The sequence below is a fragment of the Kogia breviceps genome, chromosome 10, assembly GCF_026419965.1.
Source record: "Kogia breviceps isolate mKogBre1 chromosome 10, mKogBre1 haplotype 1, whole genome shotgun sequence".
Lineage (NCBI taxonomy): Eukaryota > Metazoa > Chordata > Mammalia > Artiodactyla > Physeteridae > Kogia > Kogia breviceps.
This window is the reverse complement of record NC_081319.1, coordinates 105,657,398-105,677,806: the sequence shown is the minus strand read 5'-3', so window position 1 is coordinate 105,677,806 and position 20,409 is coordinate 105,657,398. Positions and strand designations below refer to the sequence as shown.

The following is a 20,409-nucleotide window of genomic DNA, read 5'->3' as shown; positions in this document are numbered from 1 at the left end:
CTTCCTGCCGACGGGCCCGCGGGTTCTCATCCAGGGAAAGGAAGGACAGATGCCGCGAAACCTGGACGGTCAGACCGCTGCGCTACACGCCGCAGGTACAAACACAGCTGTGCGGGGCAAGGAGATGGCACCGACGACACGGCCCTTCCCCTCCTCACCCACCCCGCTCACAATGGCAACGTCTCCCCAGTCTGTCTCTCCCCACGGCTAAGTCGCTGGCTTGGGCTCAACAGGGAAAGCAGACCGGAGGCGGAATGAAAACGTGCATCACATCGTTATGTTAGAGGGAGGCCAGCTCCTAATGACGGCAGTTAGGTCAGCAGAGGTCTGGTGGCTGGCCTGGAACACGGCACGGCTCCGCACCTGAACCTCAGCATCAGCTGAGAACCGGGATCGCGTCCCCAGCAGGTAACACGAGTGGCTGCAGAAACCTTAGCCCCCTCTTATCTCAGTACCTGCAGCAGGATAGAAAGTCACCTGGCGTGTCCCCGTAAAGTGGTCTTCAACTCTTCCGTTACTGTGAACACGACCTGCCTGCCCGTCTCTGGCCCCTGGTGGCAATTAGGCATTTTCAGGGAGAGCGGGTGGCTGTGCGTCTGACGAGGTCTGCGACCGCAGACCCCTCTAAGCGCAGACACAGCGGGAAATGGGCTGAGTGCTCACGGGTCTGGGTGCCCGGCTCTCCCCAGCTCTGTGCTGCTTCCTGGAGGGCTCGCAACACGTTCGGGGCAGAGCTCCCGCTGAGGGTCTCTGCGGCCCGCGCCCCGTGGCTGCTGAAGCCTCTGCTCCTCTCTGTTCTCTCTCACGAGCAGGGGCCACTGGGCAGAGCAGAGAGGAAGCGCCTGCCCCCCCCCCCCGAGGGCCTGGGCGCTGAGGGCGGAGGGGCGCCCCCAGAGCAGGGGCACTTGCCCAGCGCGACCACCCTCCCCCGAACGGCAACTGCAGGCCCTGGGGCCACGGGGCACGCGACACACAGACGTACAGGCGTTCTCCACCGGCCCCTTTATTTCTGGACTGGGTCGCGGGCACGGCACGGAGCACCGGGGAGGGCGGGCCGGCAGGGGCCAGCGGGGCCGCCGCCTCCTCACGGGGAGCTGAGCCGGCCGCAGAACAGAAGGGCGCGGGTCTTGCTGTGCTGGATGAAGAAGAGGAAAGGGTGGTCGGCACAGAACCTGGGGGGGATCCTGGCGCAGCGCAGCATCATGACTGCGGCGGTGGCGGCGGCCGCCTCCGTGCCCTCCTCGTCGACCTCCACAAAGGCCTTGTGCGCGACCCGGGACAGGCACAGGTTCCCCTGGGACGACATCGCGGAGAAGTCCGCGCTGGCGCTCTCGAAGGCGTCGGTCATGCCCAGGGTGCGGAGGACGCCCTCCATGTCGTAGCTCTCCTCGAGCTTAAACTTGGGCAGGGACACCTCCACCTCCTCCGCGTCCATCAGGTCCGGCCTCGTCCACTCGAGGAATTTCTCATAAGTAAGCTCCTTTTCCACCTGGGAGAGGTGGGCAGGAAGAGCTTCGGGTCCAGGGCAACGCTGGCCAGTGGGAGCGTCTGCCGCGGGCCGCACGCGCCGCGCCGTGGCTTTGAGGGGCGGCCGGGGGAAGTTGTGCCGGCTCCAGAAAGGGTTCCCGCTGGGAGGTGGGGAGCCTACCGGGCGGGGATTCAGACGTGACCCCCGTCCCCCCACGGCGCGATCACCGCTTAGTTACCGTTTTCAAATCGGCGTTTTCATCGGGAAGCATGATGATCATATCGAGCTCCCTGCCGACGTAGGGAAGCACCAGAATCTTCGTGAATATCTCTCCGATGTAGGTCATTTTAAAGGTGGATTTCTTAAACATCATTTGCACAGGCTTCTCCACATTCTGTAAAGGAAATGGATAAACGTGAAGTTGAAACGAGACACTGGACGAGTCAGCAGGGCCGGCCACTCTGGGTCCCAGAAACACTTTGGTGGCTTCCAGACACCACACCAGTCCCCTCTCTTTTGCAGGCTCACCTTCACTGCTTCCGCCTCCAAACCCTAGGGCACCCAGGGCTCAGGCCTCATGCTGCTTTTCTGCTGGTGATCTCAGTCCCGTGACTTTAAATAGAATTCCCACATTTATATTCCTGGCCGGGACCTCCCCCCCATACTCCAGATGCATATCTTTTACCGCCTACTCCACACGTGCATTTGGACATAACAGAAACGTCCAGCCTCACCTCTCACGCTGGTTCCTCGTGTTCCCCTCCACGGCTGCTCCATCTTTAATTTTCCCCATCTCGGTTGATGGCAACACCATTCATCCCAGGGTCAAAAACCCTGGAGTGTCCTTGACTCCTGTCCTTCACATCCCACATCTGACTCATTACAAACCACTCTGGCTCCACTTTTAAGACACAAAGCTTGTGCTTCCCACCCCCACTGCTGTCCGCCCAGCCCCGGGCATCGTGACAACTCCCAAGTGACCTCCCTGGTCCTGCATTTGCATAGGGGCTAGAGGGGTCCCGGGAGATCGGTGCCACAGCTCTCTGTGAGAGCTCAGAGGAGGGGTACAGAAACCGGGCTGGGGGCACTGCTAGGGAGGCTTCCAGACGCCGCTGGAGAGGAAAGGGGGAGATACAGGTACTGACAGAATGAAGATAGAGACATGGGTAGGATCCAGGGCCACAAAGAGCTTCATGTGCCATCATCTGGAGTTTGAACTTGATCTCAAAAGTTCTGGGAAGCCAGGAAGGACCCTAAGCCTGAGAGCTACACCGTGGGGTGTGTGATACAGACAGAACGCCCAGCGGCAGCACAGACCACGTTGGATGACACAGTAGAGGCGGCGAAGGGCGAGAAGAAGGCCCCAGGTCTGCTGGGAGACCGGATGCTGGGCTGCCTGAGGCCACACGAAGCACCAGTTACTTGAGGTCAGCCTTCTCGCACGTGCTGTAAGCCAATGTGAACACAGGGACTGTTTCCAAGAACCTCCTCTGTTATTGCAAAATACCCACATTCACCTGGCTGACTTTGAACGGCCTCTGCTTGGTGTGCTGCTTGTTAAACTGATTGTCCCAGTTCCCTTTGAAGTAGATGGCGTTCACGAGAACCAGACAAGTCACGGAGTCCACTGAACCTGGAGACAGCAGGTCTGTAATCTTTCCTGAAAAGAAGAATTAAGGAGCCAGTTAGCTAAAGGGCTTCCTGACGGAGGCATCGGGACGACATTCACTGGGCCGTCTTCTTGAGGGGTCAAGTGCACAGACAAAGGGGCTCGCCGTCCCCCAAACAACCATGTACAGGGAGACTGGCCCCTAAAACAAAGGCAGCGACAAAAACTTTTAAAGCTCTGGTCAGAAAAACACCATCGGGTGAATAAAACATAAAAATGAACCAAGTAATATGTTATGTGCAGGATAATTCACAGTGAGAGAGAAAGGAATGCTTCATGTCTGCGCTTCAGGGGATTGTCCTGAAGGTGAGAGGCTGTAGCTTGTGTGGAGAACATTTAACTTAAGAACCGCAGGTGGATGAGGACTTAACCCGGTGTCCTGCAATGATGCCCAGGAACCGCCCCGCACGAGCAGTGCTGGACAGGCAGGCAGCTTGAGACCTGCATCCAAATTCTTCTTTACACTATTTGTGCAAAGAAAGATTATATTAACATTAACAACGACAACAAAAAAAGTAAAGTGAAGATTGTTCTGGAAGAGGTGCACCAAACATTGATGAGGACAGGGAAAAAGCTAGAGAAAATAATTACACACTGATTGTATTTCAAAAGTAGATTTTTACAGTTTACAGTCATTCAGAGAAAAAAAAAAAATCATTCCTGTTTACATTTGATGGTCTTGTGAAGGAACTGACAATGAGATTAATTAAAATACTATGAAAACACCTCCTGTACAGCACAGGGAACTCTACTGAATACGCTGTAATGACCTATATGGGAAAAGAATCTAAAAAAGAGTGGGTATATGTATAGGTATAACTGATTCGCTTCGCTGTACACCTGAAACTACCACCACACTGTAAATCAACTGTACTCCAATAAAACTAATTAGAAAATACCATGAAAGCAGAAATAACAACATATTCACCTTCCGTCCTTTGGGCTACCCAGGTGTTTATGTGTGTCCTGGATTCCTCCGCAGCGCTGATAAAGTCGAGCTCTTCCATCTCTGCTTGGTAGAATTTGCGGCAGGAATCTTTGAAAGACTAGGAGGCACAGAGCGACATAACGGCATGGCTACAGGAACAATCAACGCCCGGAGCTTCCTTCCTCACCTCGCCAAATCAGAACGTTGACGATTTTATGGTTTACATATGTCATGTGCAAATGAATGCGAGGAATTAACCTTAAATCCTTTCTCAGTCTTCAGCTACATTTAATAATAAACACAAACTAAGAAAAATCATGGTCCGGAGGGCAAATAAAGGCCGTGGATGCCGCCGCACCAGCGAGGTCAGGACGCTGGCACTGAGATGAGCAGCTGCGGGGCCACGGCCGTGCCCAGCGGGCTCCTACCACGGGGAGGGCCACTGCCCCCTCGGCGTTTCAGAACCGCCCGCCGTGAACCAGGGCCCGTTGTCCCACGTTAACACGGGAAACCTGCACCCCACGCCACCTCCTCCTCAGCGCTCGCGGGGAGGCGCTAAATCCACACCGTTCAGAAGGGTGCCACCTGCGGCTACAGGCACTTGAACGGAAGCTGGTGCCACTGGGGGACTGAATACTTCACCTGCGTTGAATTAACGGCGCTGGGACATAGGTAGCTGCGTGTCCAGTGGCTGCCATCGCGGACGGCAGTGCGTGGGGTCCTGCGGCACCCCACCCGTGTGCCTCTCAGCCCAGGGGCCCTCTGCGGCACCGCAAGGTCCCCCCTGCCACCTCCCCGCCGCCTTGGTCTCTACCTTCTTAGTAAAAGCAGCGAGTATGACTTACTGGGAGGAAATCATAAGTCTTCTCTCCAAAGAGCCTGTTGGCGGTTCTGAGCAAGTACTGTGTGCCGGTCCTGTTAACTTCGCTGAGAAGGTTCTGGAAATCCCGGTGGACGTCTCCACCTCCGCCGCTGCTTCTGCTTAGAGAAAGTGCCTGAAATCAAAAACAGATAAAAATGCACAACTTCAGTGCGCCCTGACTACAGGAAATGGACACAACACTAAAGTCAGCCTAAGGACCACACATCCTCACCGCAGCTTAAAACGAGATTCACCCAGTTAAGGACGAAATGCCTCTTGGAAGCCACCCAGCCTCCCTCCCGCAGGGAGTCCGAGCAGAAGTGCCCCTTGGCAAGCCCAGCTCCGTGCGCCCACTGCCTGTGGTCTGTCTGCAGACAAGGCTGCCCGCCAGGCCTCCCGTCTCCGCACACACAGGCCGCGTCCTCGGGTCTGGGCTGGCCCTGGGACGTGCTCTGACCAGCAGAACACCGGAGAGGTGACTGTTCCAGGCCTGGGCTGAAAACGGCCCGGCAGCTCCACATTCGCCGTCTCGTCCCCCAGCCCTCACGGTCTAAGGAAGTTCCCGCTCTCCCTCTGGGGGCCTTGCAGACCCCTGGGGAGCTGACAGTGCTCCGGGAGAGCTCCTTGCGGGAGGGCGGAGGCCCCCGCCGACGGCCAGCAGCAAGGCCCTTCGTAGATCACGAGTGAGCTCAGCGGGCACCGTGGGGCCAGGCCAGGGGCCGAAAAGCTACCATCGTCATTTCCAGCCACTCAGCTGCGGGGCGGTTTCTTCTGCAGCCATAGAATGTCCAGGCAGCCGTCCAGGCGTGGTTCTGCCGTAACACAAAGCTAGAACGTGGGCGCTGGCTTTGGACCCAGCAGCTGGCCGAGGCTGGGCGGACAGTGCGGAAACCACTGCCACCTGCAGCGGCGGGAAGGCCGGCCCTCTCCCCAGGGAGTCGGGAGTCGTGTATCTGGCTAAGGAGATGCCTGGGAAAGCGTGAGCGAAGAGAAAGGTGAGCTGCAGAGGGGGCTATTTCCTTGTCAAGCAGAATTTAAAGGAAATATTTGCAACCCAGGACTTGCTGGGTGGAAAGTGAAAATGTTTCTCACTCCCAGCCTCTCCAGCAAATGATTCTGAAAGTAAGTGACGGCCTCAGGACAAAGGTCAAACTCAAAGCACAGGCCTCAAGGGCAGGATCAGGACACTGTGAAACCTTGGAGACTGAGGCAGGGCCCCGAGACCCTCTCAGCCAGACAGAGGGCTTCAGGACACTGTCCCCCAGCCCAGCGGAGCCCTGCCTCGCGAGCCTGTGCCGCGCCCCTGCTCAGGGAAGCAGGATTTAAGCTGCTATTAGAAACCCACGCGGTTCAGAAGCAGCCTCGCTCCCGGACACCCAGCCCCCAGAGCTGTGAGGAAGGAAACCGCTGCTGCTTAGGCCACTCAGCCTGGGACTCGTCGCCCTGAGTACACTGACGCCTCCCCGCCGCCAGGGTGACCCTTCCCTGTCTCTCCAGGGTGCGCCAGGAGTGGGGCGGCACGTAATCGGTCTCTTTAGTTCACGGAGCTCTGCACCCAGGAGCCTCAACAGCCCTGTTCCTGCTGGACTTGGAGCCCAAGCCCGGCCCCAGGAAGGGATGAGACCCTAGGCCTTGGGAGGGCTGTGAATGCTTGGCGGGACCAGGGGACAGGCTACAGCTGCCATCGGTGGCCCCGGGAGCTGGACCTTCATGCCCTGCGCGGCCTGCCTCGGGCTGGCCTGGGCTCCACTGCAGGACTGGCCTCGTGAGCCGGGCCTCGGCCGGCGCATCGGAGCAGAGGCTGGGTGAGCGCTTGCTCACTCGAGTGTGTCCTCCCGGAAGCCAGGCGCTGCGCTGTCAGGAAGGGCCGGCCACCGGCCAAAGAGACACGGTGGGGAGGCCCAGGGGACGGGCCAGCACAGAGGGAGTTATGTGTCAAGAGCAAGGCCTTTGGGATTTGAAACATGGAGGACCAACTCAACTGAGAAAGTAGCGGCGTTTGCCATCGCCCAGAACTGGTTTCAGGTACGTACCTGGGACATCTGGGCCGCGGTGTCTCCCTTTGCCCCCATGAAGACCATGGCCAGGGCAGAGGAGATGCTTATGGGTGAGAGAAACACATTTTTCGAGTTGTCTTCACCCAGATGTTTCAAAAGGGTCAAAGCAAAGGTGCCGTTTGCTTCCGACAGAGCATGCATGGTGGCGAGTCTGAAACGATGGATTTAAAATCAGCGTCACGTAAATGTAGGCTACACGTCGGCCGTGTATCTCGCTGCTGTTAAAAGTTACCACTGACACTTTGGTCCAGCGAGCAAATGGGTACAGGCACAAAACTCGATTTCTTTTGCGAGGCCCCTCAGAATTGTTTTGTGGGCTTCTAACATTTAGTGAACGCAGTTGAACAGTGATGCTGCTAACACAGAGAGAGAGAGAGTGGGAGGACCCACATCCTGGCTACTTGCTGGGGTGGAATCGGGGAAGGAGCTGTTGGCTTTTGCTTTCGTCTCGGTATCGTTTGGTGTGTTTAAGGGCCTATATGTATTATTTTATAATTTTAAAATCATTCAAAATGATAAATCCAACCACACAGTTACACAAGAAAAGATGGTTGAATGTTTTTGTAATGTGGGAGCAAGGCCCCCATTTAGGATAACCTGAAGCCTTAAGGTAAAAGACAAATCAAATCACATACAAAGAGGCACGAAAGCCCTAAAAACAAACACCTCTGACGTCCAGTTCTCCTCCTATGAGACTACAGCTTGTGCCAAAGCCCAGATCGAAGGTCCTGTCCCCAGGCCCCTGCTGGCCCCCCAGACCCAGGCCCTCCTTGCCCGGTTCTGGACGAGGGCACTTGGGCACTCACACAAGAAGCACAGCCTCCAGCATCCCTGATGCAGTCAGACGTCACGACTCAGACCCCCCCCACCAACGCACAGGTCATCCTCTGGCCTGGGGACAGAGCCACCAAGACGGCCAGTCCACCAGGAGACGCTGCAGCCCCACGCCTCCATGAACTGAGGAAGGACAGGGGTGTGGGGCCCTGTGTGTGTTAGGTCTGCTGCAAGGTCGCCTGGCCAAGGAGATGTCCCTCGAGCCCCCTCCCCACCCATCCAAGACTCCATTTTGCCATCTGCACGCATTTCCCCCTCAGATGTTGAAGGAGTGTTGATTCAAATGGAAATGCCAACCTAAGAGACACCATTAATAAAGCACCCTGTCTCTGGTAACGCCCAGCAAATTTGTTTCAGGCTCTGACCTTTCTGTCACTGATCTGGAAAAGCACAACTGCCCTCATCGCGCCCCGCCCCAGGAAAGCACTGGCCTGGCCAGCCCACGGTATCTCCTGGGGCCACGGAGAAATCAGTGTACTTCTGTGTATTGTGTGATGGGAATTAGAGCTGAAAGATCAATAGTTCTTCAACAGAAAGCAGCTTTGGTCTTAAATATTAAACTGGGAAAAACAAAGCAGCAGACTCAGAGAAAAAGGCGCAGAGACCTGGTTCACGGTCCCAGCTCTAGCACCCCGAGTCCGTTGCTCGATTTCTGTTCCCTGCATGAGGAAGGGGATATACCAGGTAATCTGCGCTCTGATGGAGTTCGGGGAAGCCCACCCCAAAATACTGAAACGGGACTGAAACTCTCTTGTGCCTTAAAAAAAAAAAATTTAATTAATTATTTTTGGCTGTGTCGGGTCTTCGTTTCTGTGCACGGGCTTTCTCTAGTTGCGGCGAGCGGGGGCCACTCTTCATCGCGGTGCGCGGGCCTCTATCGCGGCCTCTCTTGTTGCGGAGCACAGGCTCCGGACGCGCAGGCTCAGCGGCCACGGCTCATGGGCCCAGTTGCTCCGCGGCGTGTGGGATCCTCCCGGACCAGGGCTTGAACCCGTGTCCCCTGCATTAGCAGGCAGATTCTCAACCGCTGCGCCACCAGGGAAGCCCTCTTGTGCCTTTTTAAAGCTCATCTTGTTTGCCTCATCTGAGCTTATTAACAGACTCACGATGTTGTACAAACAAGGTATTTCAATTAGTGGATGTCTGTTTTCTTCTTGGTGCTCAAATCGTCCCAAGTGGGGGCTAGTGGGCTTCTCTTTAATCTACTTTACTTTGAGAGGTTCATCTCCAACACCCTCCCTTTACAACAACAACAAGGTCTTATATCCATTTTGCATTTTTCTCCCAGTCCAAAGATACCAAGTTTCAGCCCCTCTCTTGGCTTCACGAAAAAGTTGTAAAGCACAAAACCGAACCCTTAACTCCTCGAGGAGCGCCTGAGTCTTGGTGCGGCTGTGGTGAAGCCGGGCAGATGTTTCCTTTCAAGCCCCTCACACACCGCGCTGTGAAGGGGAGACACCACGTCAAGTTTTCATGCACCGCCCCACCCCCCACCTTCCTCAAACACAGCTGAACTCAGAGAGGCCCAGCCGGGCCGCAGGGGTCCCAGCCTCCTTCCTGTTCGCTTGTACCTATGCGGATGCACTGTCGGCCAGCCACGCCACCCCCAAGGCCCCCCTCTGGGCTCACTGCTCTTCAGCTTGAGCGCCGCCGACCCCCAGGCACTCCTTTGGGCCCAATGCCTTCCTGCTTCATGGTTTACTCCCTTCTTTGATGAAGCAAACTGTCCAACAGCTTTCTTGACTTCTTGCACGTCTGAGATGTCGTTATTCTACCATCCCGTATGATTGATGGTTTGGCAGCCTCCACGAAGGGCTGCATGTCACTTTACCTCTTGAGGTGCTGGTTGGTGGCTTCCCAGCCTTCAGCTCTGCTGCTGGGAAGTCTGAAGATATTCAGATCCCAGTTCCATCCCTCCTCCCGGCTCCCGGTCTTTGGAAGCTCCTGAAATCTGATCCTTACCCTTGATATTCTGAATGTCACTCAATGTGTCTGTCCTTCAGATGGGCCCGTTTACTCATTTCGCCTGCACTTGGTGGGCCCTTTCAATCTAACAAATCAAGAAAATTTCCCTTCCTCTCTGGGAACTGAACTTTTTTTTCCCATTTTTTTGCCACACCGTGAGGCATGTGGGATCTTAGCTCTCCAACCGGGGATCGGACCCGGGCCCCCTGCATTGGAAGCACAGAGTCTTAACCACTGGACCGCCAGGGAAGTCCCTCTCTGGGAACTTTTAAGGCACTTGTCAGTTCCCTGCAGACTGACTGTTCTCTTTTTCTGGCCTCCTGCCTGCACGGGCGGCAGGCACAGAAGCTGATATCTGTCGGGCACGCAGGACTGCACGCAGCTCTCCGCTCTGTGCGGTAGAAAGCTCTGCTCTCATCTGCCCCCCCTCTTGCATCTTCCATCACAATGACATTTTGTTCCATCTTCTGGAAGATACTCATGACTTTCTCTTGCAATCTTTCTACTGATTTTTTCCAGTCTCAGCCATTATATCTTTAATTCCTAAGGACACCTTGTTCTCTGCTGTTCCTTCTTTACTGCCTACCCCCCCACACCCCCCAGTTCCCTGGAGAACGTCAATCACAGTCTGTGGTGATGTCTTCTGCTACTGTGCTGGTGTTTATATTATTGGGGTCTCTTTCATACACAGGCTTTCCATAAATGCTTGACGATCCTGGGATGTCAGTCATATTTAAGAGGGAAATACAAAACGAGGTTGGAAACTGCTCACATGGCAGGATGTGTGCGATCAGGGGGTCAGTAGCTTTTTTTTTACTGAGCAACCAGCAAATGGAGGAGCCCCCTGGTCTGGCTGCAGGCAGGGTAGGGGCTGGGGGGCTTCTATGGGATCTGTAATCCCCTCCTCTCAGTCCAATGCCTGGGGGTCCCTGAGTTTGCGCATCAGATCCTGCAGGGGTGAGACTTGATCTCCTACTGGGTTCTGGGTAAGGTAGGGAGGGTGGCTGTCCGCTGCAGAGTAGATGGCCTGTGGGGGTCACATCGGTCTGCGCTACCCAGGCCCCGTTTGCAGCCCTGCACTTCACCCCTGCCTTTGCTGGAGCTTGGGCGCCAGTGTTGAGCCTGTCCGCCCCTTCTGGTCTGTCTCCTCTCCTCAGCACTCAGCCCCTCCCCTGGTCACTTCCCTCCTCCAAAACCTCTGACCTCTCTTGTCCACTCTTTGTCTCCTCCCTCCCTTCTCTGTCCTTGTGTTTTTGATGCTTCACAAGGCTCCTTCATTGTCATTTTAGCAGGGCTTTATGAAAGGAAGATGCTAAACACATGGTCACAAATCTACAAACAATTTTTGTGAGCAGAGTAAAACATTAAAAGCCATTTCTTCGCCCATTACCCGGTTCCTCTGTTAATTGTGAAATAAATGTCCAAACTCCGAGTACCATTTATTAAGATCCTTCTTGTTTGTCCTGAAATGTGAATTTGATAATAACCTGCCACATAATCATAAACTGATTTTCATTATCACTTTGCAATAATATATAAATCCTTAATAATTAATCATAAAATGATTAAAGAGGTCTTAATCCTAAAAAAGAAAGAAAAATAGGGCCAAATTCAAACAGTTTACCACGAAGACATTCCAGATATCAAAGAAAATTATAGACAATCTAGTGGGCTAGATTTTTTTATATTGAGGGATAGCTCTTCTCCATTCAAGGCACATACCAGTAACAACGATACACATTTCACAGGATCACACAGCAAACAAAACACCTATCAACAGCTTTCCAAGCCCCTACTTTTTAGCTTCTGTAGATAAGACAGCCCAAAGTGTCCTTCATATACACACATGCACACACACACTTGCTAAATTCATTATATATTTCAAAATTATTTACAGCTTCAGTAACAATATGCCTTTTAAAATATATTTAATCATGAACATAAAAACCAGCATTAAGGTTTCATTAATGAACAATGTCGTGTGTGTGTGTGTGTGTGTGTGTGTGTGTTGTCTAATACATAAACGGGATGATTCCTTCTACTTTATAGGTTTACTGTAAGGATCAGATAAACTAACGCCTGGCACACAGCGGGTATTCAATAAATGGTGGGTAGAACTACACGTTATTTTCTTTCTGCTGATGTCCAGGCCTGATCTCAGGTCCAGCAAAAGCTTGGCAGTGTAAGGTGTGTGGCCTTCCCTGGCGTCTAACGGCAAACACTTTGTGTGATGTAGACCACTCTCTGTATAAACAGAAAAGAATGGTGATTCCATTCACTCTAATTTCACTCTATGGTTGCTGGCTGGAGTTACCCGCAATAAGCTGAACTGTAACAAAATGCCGTGGATTGGAACTGGCCTCATATACTGCTTTTCAGTACTCAGCGTACGTGACCAAGTATGACTAAAACTGTGACCCTTCTGTGGGGTGGCCTAAAGCCGGGGATGCAGGCACTCAGGAGCGGTGGGGAAGGGCGGGACACACCCAGAACACTGAGAACCACAGCCCTTCCTGCTAATCCCGGGGCACATCTCTGAGCCCGGCAACGCCGGCGCAGAACCTCAGTCCAGAGGCCACTTTTCACACGCCCCCTCCCCACTTGGCCCTACGGTACACCAACTGGGCCGGGAGGGACCGTGCCAACGCTGACGCAGCTTCCCCCAGCACCCGCATATTCCCGGCGGCATGTGAGGACTAATTTTCCATACTCTCTCCCTCAAAACGGAGCTTTATGGGGGGGGGGGGGAGAAAGCAACTGAAGAGCCAACCTCATCCAGCACGCGCAACCCCAGGAAAGACTAAAACCTCTCCCCGGTCCTCTTAGCCCTGAAGATGCCGAAGCTTGTACCACTGTGCCTGCAGCGAGTTTAACAAACAACAGACGTGCCAGGATCTGGAATGGTCCTCACGAGTATCTTCGCAGGCCCGAGACCCCCGAAAGCGCCTGAGCGCCGGCCACCCGGTGGGCGGGAGACCGCTGGGCAGCGGGGCCGCCTGGGCATCCCCCCGGGCTTCTCTCGGGCCCCAGCCCCACCCCCGCCCGGGCTCCCAACGCCCGGCGCCCTGCGGCGCGCGCCCGCGGGGGGTCACCTGTGCGCGCGGGGCCCGGAGTGGCCCCCGGAGAAGCTCGGCGCCGCCCCCATGCGAGCTTGGCTGAGACGGAGGGTCCTCTGCGTCCCGGGCGGCGGCGGCAGCGGCCGCCACACTCACCGCGCCGTCACTTCCGCCGGATCCGAAAGGGAACCCCAGCTGGACGCGCGCCCCCACCAACCCCTCCGGTCCTCAGCGGTCACGACCCGGCCGGGCGCCCGCCTCCCCGCCTCGCGCGCAGGCCCAACGCCGCGGCCCGAGCGCCCCGGACACTCACCGAGCGCGCGGCCAGAACGGGCGGGGCGGCAGCGGAGGAGACGACGGCTCAGACCACGGCTCCGAGGGCCCCGAAAAGCGCGACCTAGAGGGGGGCGGGGCCGGGCCGGAGGGGAGGGGCGGGGCCGGGCGGGGCGCGCCAGGGGCGCCGCCGCGTGGTGGCGCCACCAGGGTGGTGACTGCGTGCCCGGGGCCGCCTGGGGCGTGGGTGGAACGAAGACCTGGCTCTCCAGAGGCGTTCAGTGGGGCGACCAGGGTGTCGCTGTGTCTTAGTCCAGAAAAGTACCCCCCCCCCCCGGCACGTGGGCTTGAGTCACACAGCGCAGAGCAGAGCGCGCTCCTCCTGGGTGTGCAGAGGGCCCAGTTATCCGACCCGTGCGAATCGTACTCCAGGGAACCGACAGATTACACAAATGCTATGGAATCCTGGTCTGCCACCTCGGAGCAGTCTTGGAGGAAGGAAAGCGCTCTGTGACTGTAGTGGGGAAAATGCTATCCTCGTCTTCAAAATGATAAGTTCAATTCTGTAAACCTCAGATCGTCGAGTGCCTCTTCTGCCCTTTGCCTAAGCCAGGGGCTCTCAACATCGACACTATATTTACCTCTGAGCCCGATAAGTCTTCGTTGCAGGAGGGCCGTCCTGGCCCCTCTGCCCACTAGATGCCAGCAGCAAACCCTGCCATCCCTCCCCTAGAGTGACTGTTTTAATTTTATTTTTGGAGTAGTAAACATTGACGAAAGTTCGAGATAGCTCGCTTCTACGCTTATCTTCTCCAGTCCTTTTCACCCCAAAGTTTATTAGCTCAGCTTTATCCTCCCAGCTTATCTTCTTGCAGAAATAAGCATCATAAATATATTGTGACATGAGAAATAAAATTGAGTCACTATGTCACCGGATTTTAAATGGAGCTGGAAGGCCATCACGGAGGTGGACTTATGCACGGCCTCACCAGGTAGAACGACAAACCTTTGAACGGGGCGGAACCACAAAAGCTCCAAGGACTCTGCAAGAACACCTGCAACTTGTCACAGTAAGACCTTCCCCTCCCTCTAGTGATGGCCTTAGCGATCAGTCAGGGTCAGCCAAGACTAGCTACTGTCACCATCGGCAGCTGAAATTCTTAGTACGGCAACCCTGCCTTCCTTGCTTTAAAAGCCCCTGACTCCTTTTACTACTCCGAGTGGGACTCGGTTTGGGTTCCTACCCGAATCTGTGTGCCCCAAATTGCAACAATTTGATCTCAGATTATCACTTTGGGTTTGGTTCTTGCCTCCAAGGTTTCTTCAGGTTAAAAAAAAAAAAAAGTATATGTATATATATTCCACCCCTTTCTTATCAAAAGGGTCGCATTCTGTTTCTCCATCTGTCCATCCGTTATCTGCCGATAGTTCTACTGCTTGCTTTTTTCACTTAACACTAAATTTTGGAGCTCTCTAATTTGGCACACGGAGATCATCCTTATTCTTATTCAAGGCTGCACTGTATTTCATTGTGTGCCACTGATGGCCATTTGGGTTGTTTCCAGCCTTATGTCATTACAAATAACTCTGCCATATAAAACCTAGTGCTGGGCTTCTCAAACTGTAATGCACATGCAAACGGTCTGAGCGTGTTGTTAAAATGCAGCTTCCACTATTTACAATAGCCAGGACATGGAAGCAGCCTAAGTGTCCATCGCCAGATGAATGGATAAAGAAGATGTGCATAGATGTAGATAATACTCCATTTATACAATGGAATATTAGCCATAAAAAGAAACAAAATTGAGTTATTTGTAGATAATGATTGTAAGAGACTGTCATACAGAGCGAAGTAAGTCAGAAAGAGAAAAACAAATACTGTATGCTAACACGTATATATGGAATCTTAAAATAAAAAAATCGTTCTGAAGAACCTAGGGGCAGGACAGGAACAAAGACGCAGACGTAGAGAATGGACTTGAGGACACGGGGAAGGAGGAAGGGTGAGCTGGGACGAAGTGAGAGAGTGGCGTGGACATACATACACTACCAAATGTAAAATAGATAGCTAGTGGGAAGCAGCCGCATAGCACAGGGAGATCAGCTCCGTGCTTTGTGACCACCTGGAGGGGTGGGAGGGAGGGAGACCCAAGAGGGAGGGGATATGGGGATATATGTATACGTATAGCTGATTCAGTTTGTTATACAGCAGCAACTAACACAACAATGTAAAGCAATTCTACTCCAATAAAGATGTTAAAAAAATGCATCTTCCAGCAGTTCACTAGATCCTGAGATGCTGCATTTCTAACACGCTCTCTGGTAGCTGATGCTGCTGGTCTACAGACCACACGTTCAGTAGCAAGAACTTGGTGTGAATATTGTTTTGTATGATTCCTAGATTCTTAGAAATGGGACTGCTAGATCAGAAGTTAAATACAGATATATTTTTATTAGTTATTGTCAAATTGGAATTGTTAGGAATTGTTTCCTCTCACCAGCTATATCCAAGCGCTTCTTCACAGACTTACTAACAGTGATGCCTGGATATCTTTGGATTTTTACCAATTTGATAGGTGAGAAATACTGTCTCAGGTAGTTTAATTAGCATTTCCCTTATTGTGAGTGAGGTTGAACATCCTATGCTTTTCATATGTTTAAAAGCCATTGCATCTTTCTGATTTATTTTTTACCCTGTGACCTGCTCCTGACTTCTGTTCGTTTTTAAAAATTGTTTGGTCTTTTTCTTCTTGGTTCTTAAGTGCTCTTTATATATTAGCATAATTAGTCTTTGTGATACGTCACACATATTTTCTCCCAGCTTCTCATCTGTTGCCTGACATAGCTTCTGGTGATTTTAGCATATACCTTTTTTGTGTACTCAAATTTAATTATTTTTCCTTTATGGCTTATAGATTTTTGCATCATAATTAGAAGTCTTTCTCCAGATGATAGAGTTCACCAGTGTTTTCTTGCAGTATTTGTATGGTTTTTTGTTGTTGTCTGTGTTTTTATTTGTTTTTCTGTTTTTTTGTGTTTTTGTTTTTGTTTTTTTACATTTAGATTGCTGATCCATTTAGAGTTGATCCTGGTGTTTGGGAAATGTAGATCCAATTTTTACTCTTTCAGATGGCTTTCCAGTTGTTCCAGCTCCATTTGTGACAAAGTCTGTATTTTTACTGATGATTTGACAGGCCACCTTTATTACTCACCAAATAGCTGTTTGCACTGTTTCTGGACCCATATCCTGTTTCTGTACACGCCTCGTTCTGAACGTCATCTCCAGTCACATCTGTCACTCTTTCAACTACAGAGCTTTCATGATATGAGTTACTACCTGGGCGGGGGCAGTCCTCCTCATCGCTCCTGTCTTTCAGGGTTTTCCTGGCTTTCTGTGCTTCTTTATTGTCCCATATAAACTTGAGAGTCAACTTGTCTAACTCTAAAAAAAAAAAAAGTGTTGGTATATTTGTTAGAATCTTATTGAATTTACCTGTGGTGAATTAGCATTGCTTCCTGATTTAGTTGTCCTCTCTGAAGGGGAGCAGAATATGTCACCCCAAAATGTGCCATGTGGATTATTTTCAGCAGAAGGGAACCAAGACCCAGCAGACTCAGGTAGACTTTTACCTCTCCCTTAACTGCCTAAAAGCATGTAGATAGGGGGCCTAGCCCAGAAAGAGAGCTGTGACCAGAGAGAACTTTCCACCTGAAAGACTTACCTGCACGGCGGGGCAGACATCTGCTCTCCTTAAGGTCCTCTGAATGCCCCGGTGCCCCGCCCGTGAAGCTCCGCCCTACCCCATTCCTTAGCTCAGGATGGCACATAAGCCTCAACTGCCTGATTGTCTTTGGGTCGTATATTTTCCTGGGACTCCCATATATGAAACTAAATTTGTCTTTCTTCTGTTAATCTATCTTATGTCAATTCAACTATTAGACCAGCCAAAGAACCTAGACAGGTAGAATGCTCTAGGTAGATGCTCCCCTACATAGCCAAGAACATGCTGGATCTTTCTATTTGCTCAAATATATATTTTTTTGTTTTTCAGGACTGTTGAAGTTTTCTTCATAGAAGATTGGCATATTTATTATTTAGTTTATTCCTAGTTATTTTATCTTTAGTTATTTTATCTTTCTGGTGATATTATAAGTAAGCATGTTTCTTCCACTATGTTTTACAACTGGCTTCTGTTTGAATAGGAGAACATTGTTTTTATGTGTTAACTTTATAACTTGCTGCCTTACTGAATTTTCTTACTATTTGGATTCGTTTTTTTTTTAATTGATTGTTTTGAGTCCTTGAGTCCTACAGCTATGTTATATCACCTGCAAATAGAAATAGTTGTATTTCTTCCTGCAATCTTCATGTCTCTGTTTTCTCTTGTTTAATTGCATTGGCTAATACCTCTGATAGAGTAAATTACTTAACCTACCTACATTTTAATAGGTCAATACCTAGAAAATAAAACAATAAGCACAGGAAGCCAGCATGACTCCACAAAAGAACGAGCCATTCCTAACCTCATTTGCTTTTTCTAAAGACAGGTTTACTTGGCAGGGAGACCTAGGCAGGGGTTCTGTAGACCAGCATTCTCTACCACCCTGTCTGGATTCAAATTAGGTTGGAGAACTGTTTCCAAATTATGTAGGCTAATAATTCTAGGCTCAGTATCCTTCTAGAAAGATTTCTCTTAGCATAAAGTTGTCGAATGCATATTTATCACATTTTCATAACGTAATATCTTAACAGGCGTTTAATGAAAAACAAAATCAACCCCCAAAGTAATCAGATATTTAAAAATAAATGATATGAGTACACAATTGAAGAACTACTCTGATCACAGGTCGTGTGTGACAAAGGCCTGGGTTTCAGTTGTCTCTAACCAAGCATGAAACACCAGCTTGATGTGGTACCACTGGAAATGCTTACGGGATTTCCAACCCCCCACTGCCCCCCGTTAGCCACTGATTTTCAGAGGGAAGAGGTTGCTGGCATGCTTTAAATAAGACCCCGGGCAAACAGTCTCCAGAGCCTCACGGCTGAAGATCTAAAGGTTATCACCACCATTCCTCAGAGCTCTTCCGTGCTTTTTCTCCTCTCTTCCTTATTCCTGTTGTTTGGTCATTAACTCGCGATGGAGAGCGTCACACTCTCTCTGGACCACAGGCCACGAGGAGGATGGAAAGGGCAAGGAAATCCTGCGTCTCACCCGCATCTTTGTTTCCCTCAAGGCTTTTCCATGTTTGGACCTTCACTCACAGAATGAGCCGTGGTGGCTGTCTTGGAAGCTGAGTTTGGGGGGGTCAGTGGTGAGGAAAGAGTATCCCAGCCTGTTTGCAGAAGGACGCCCACAGTTATTGCTCAGTAGGACTTGGTGATTCACTGGTGTCTAATGTTGACAGAATTCACTGCAGATATAGCAATGAGGTCAACAAAAATGACTCCAGAGAATGCTTTCTTTCTGATCCCAGCTAATTGGTCCCTGCTGACAACGCTGACTGAACATCTGGCCTTCGCTCGGCAATAAAATGGCATTTTCTTTCCCCAAATGTCCCTGGATGGGGAACTGGTTTGAAGTCCATTTCAAAGGACTTCAGTACTCACTGTAAGACAAAAGTAAACAGAGCCTTTCAGGTGTAGATCAAGCAGTCTGCATTTGCACTCAGTCATTTGGAAACAGATGAACAAAATCTTGATCATGGTTTCTAAACACAGCTCATTTTATTTGTGAATTTGGGATTGTTACAGGTCAATGTTTTCTTTCATTGTGTTTTATTTTTGAAAATAATCCTTCTTTCAAATATTGGAAATAATTTATTTGACAAAACACTCAAAAAGCATGTTGTGACCCATATCCAGGTCATTTAACACAAGTCAGTTTTGACATTAGAGCACACGCGGCAACTCACCCGCGACCCGACCACAGAGCAGCCAGTAAACATCTCCCTGAGTCAGTGCATTTGTCCTGCTGACGTTTCAGCTGCAACACAAAAGGAGGAGAGGGCGGTCCTCTCCTAACTGTGGGCCTCTCACTGTGACTTTTGTGTCATTAACACGATTGCATTCCATGTGCATTTTTCAGTATTGCGTGGATTGACTGACTCGCAAAACGTAAAGAGTGTTTTATGTGCGTGGTAGGGATGGATTTGGATTCAGTTCGCCAGGCCTTTTAGACATCAGACCACAGTGAATGAGCCAAGAAAGGCCATCTCTAAACAGTCAACTGGGGCCTTAGATAAGCAACAAAAACTTACCCTAATGGGTTAAACCATCCATGATTAGGTCAATTGCTTACTGACCCAAGCTAATTAAATGGATATTTACTGCACATCTATAATGCAAAACTCTGAGACTGGTCCAGGGCTAGCTAGAACCTCTGCTCTCCAAACGGGTACATAAAATAAGTTCCAGGCAACTATCTACATCTATCCGGTTTCCGTAGAGACAGTGAACACTGCTATGTTTCCTACAAACAACAGAAGTCATCCAAATGACATAGAGCGTATTCTGTTAGCAACCTACGATACTTAAGAGCTCTTCATTTTTATTTATTTATTTATTTTTTGTAGCTGCATTGGGTCTGTTGCTGTGTGCGGGCTTTCTCTAGTTGTGGAGAGCAGGGGCTACTCTTTGTTGAGGTGCGTGGGCTTCTCACTCCGGTGGCTTCTCTTGTTGCAGAGCGCAGGCTCTAGGCGCGTGGGCTTCAGTAGTTGTGGCACATGGGCTCAGTAGTTGTGGCATGTGGGCTTAGTTGCTCCACAGCATGTGGGATCTTCCCGGACCAGGGCTCGAACCCGTGTCCCCTGCATTGGCAGGTGGATTCTTAACCACTGTGCCACCAGGGAAGTCCCCAGTGACCCTTTTTTTTTCAAACCAGAAACTACCTTTCACATTCGGATGCTTGGACTCATAGCACCTTCATACCCTTGAAGCCCCACTAGGTAGCAGGGCTGGAAAACCCCAAACTCCATGCGTTAGACATTTATTGTACTGAGTACCGTATCAGGTCATAATGGAGTTGAGGGATAAATCACGGTCCTTTCCGTTCTCGCCGTTCAGACGGATGGGAAAGAGGGATCGTGTCTCAGTGTAGTGGGTGGCGGCTCTGATGGGCGCGTACACAGCGTGACGGGAACAGAAGGACGGAGCCAGCGACGATGCTGTGGGGCTGGGGACAGATTCACGGGGGGGTCAGGGGAGCTGGGTCTTGGGGGAGGGGAGATTGTCCAGGTGGAGAGAGGAGGAGGAACCGACCAGGCGGGGTCACTCCCGGGAGTGTGCGAAAGGGCTCCC

The 20,409-nt window shown here is 51.3% G+C and overlaps 2 protein-coding genes across 4 annotated transcripts in view; one reads left to right on the top strand and one right to left on the bottom strand.

Annotated features, from left to right (window-relative positions):
* The window catches only part of WRNIP1 (WRN helicase interacting protein 1), a 101,582-nt gene that overhangs the window by 71,618 nt on the left and 9,555 nt on the right, over positions 1 to 20,409 (top strand). The window lies entirely within an intron of this gene.
* LOC131763886 (serpin B6-like) lies at positions 988 to 13,420 on the bottom strand. Of its 2 annotated transcripts, none has more exons than XM_059076626.2 (7): positions 13,153 to 13,420; positions 6,961 to 7,135; positions 4,911 to 5,060; positions 4,066 to 4,183; positions 2,986 to 3,128; positions 1,707 to 1,862; positions 988 to 1,489 (listed from the first exon to the last, which is right to left on the bottom strand). In XM_059076626.2, the coding sequence occupies exons 2-7, from the start codon at positions 7,123 to 7,125 to the stop codon at positions 1,085 to 1,087; spliced, it is 1,137 nt and encodes a 378-aa protein (XP_058932609.1). In that variant the 5' UTR covers positions 7,126 to 7,135; positions 13,153 to 13,420; the 3' UTR covers positions 988 to 1,084. The 2 variants fall into 2 exon arrangements, with proteins under 2 accessions (XP_058932609.1, XP_058932608.1); XM_059076625.2 differs by having other exon boundaries at positions 12,876 to 13,161.

Coding starts and splice junctions, on each gene's coding strand:
- LOC131763886 (XM_059076625.2), bottom strand. CDS start 12,928: ATGGGGGCGGCGCCGAGCTTCTCCGGGGGCCACTCCGGGCCCCGCGCG. Junction 1,863..2,985: donor GGCCGTTCAAAGTCAGCCAG/GTGAATGTGGGT, acceptor TTTCCTTTACAG/AATGTGGAGAAGCCTGTGCA. Junction 1,490..1,706: donor AAAACGCCGATTTGAAAACG/GTAACTAAGCGG, acceptor CACCTCTCCCAG/GTGGAAAAGGAGCTTACTTA.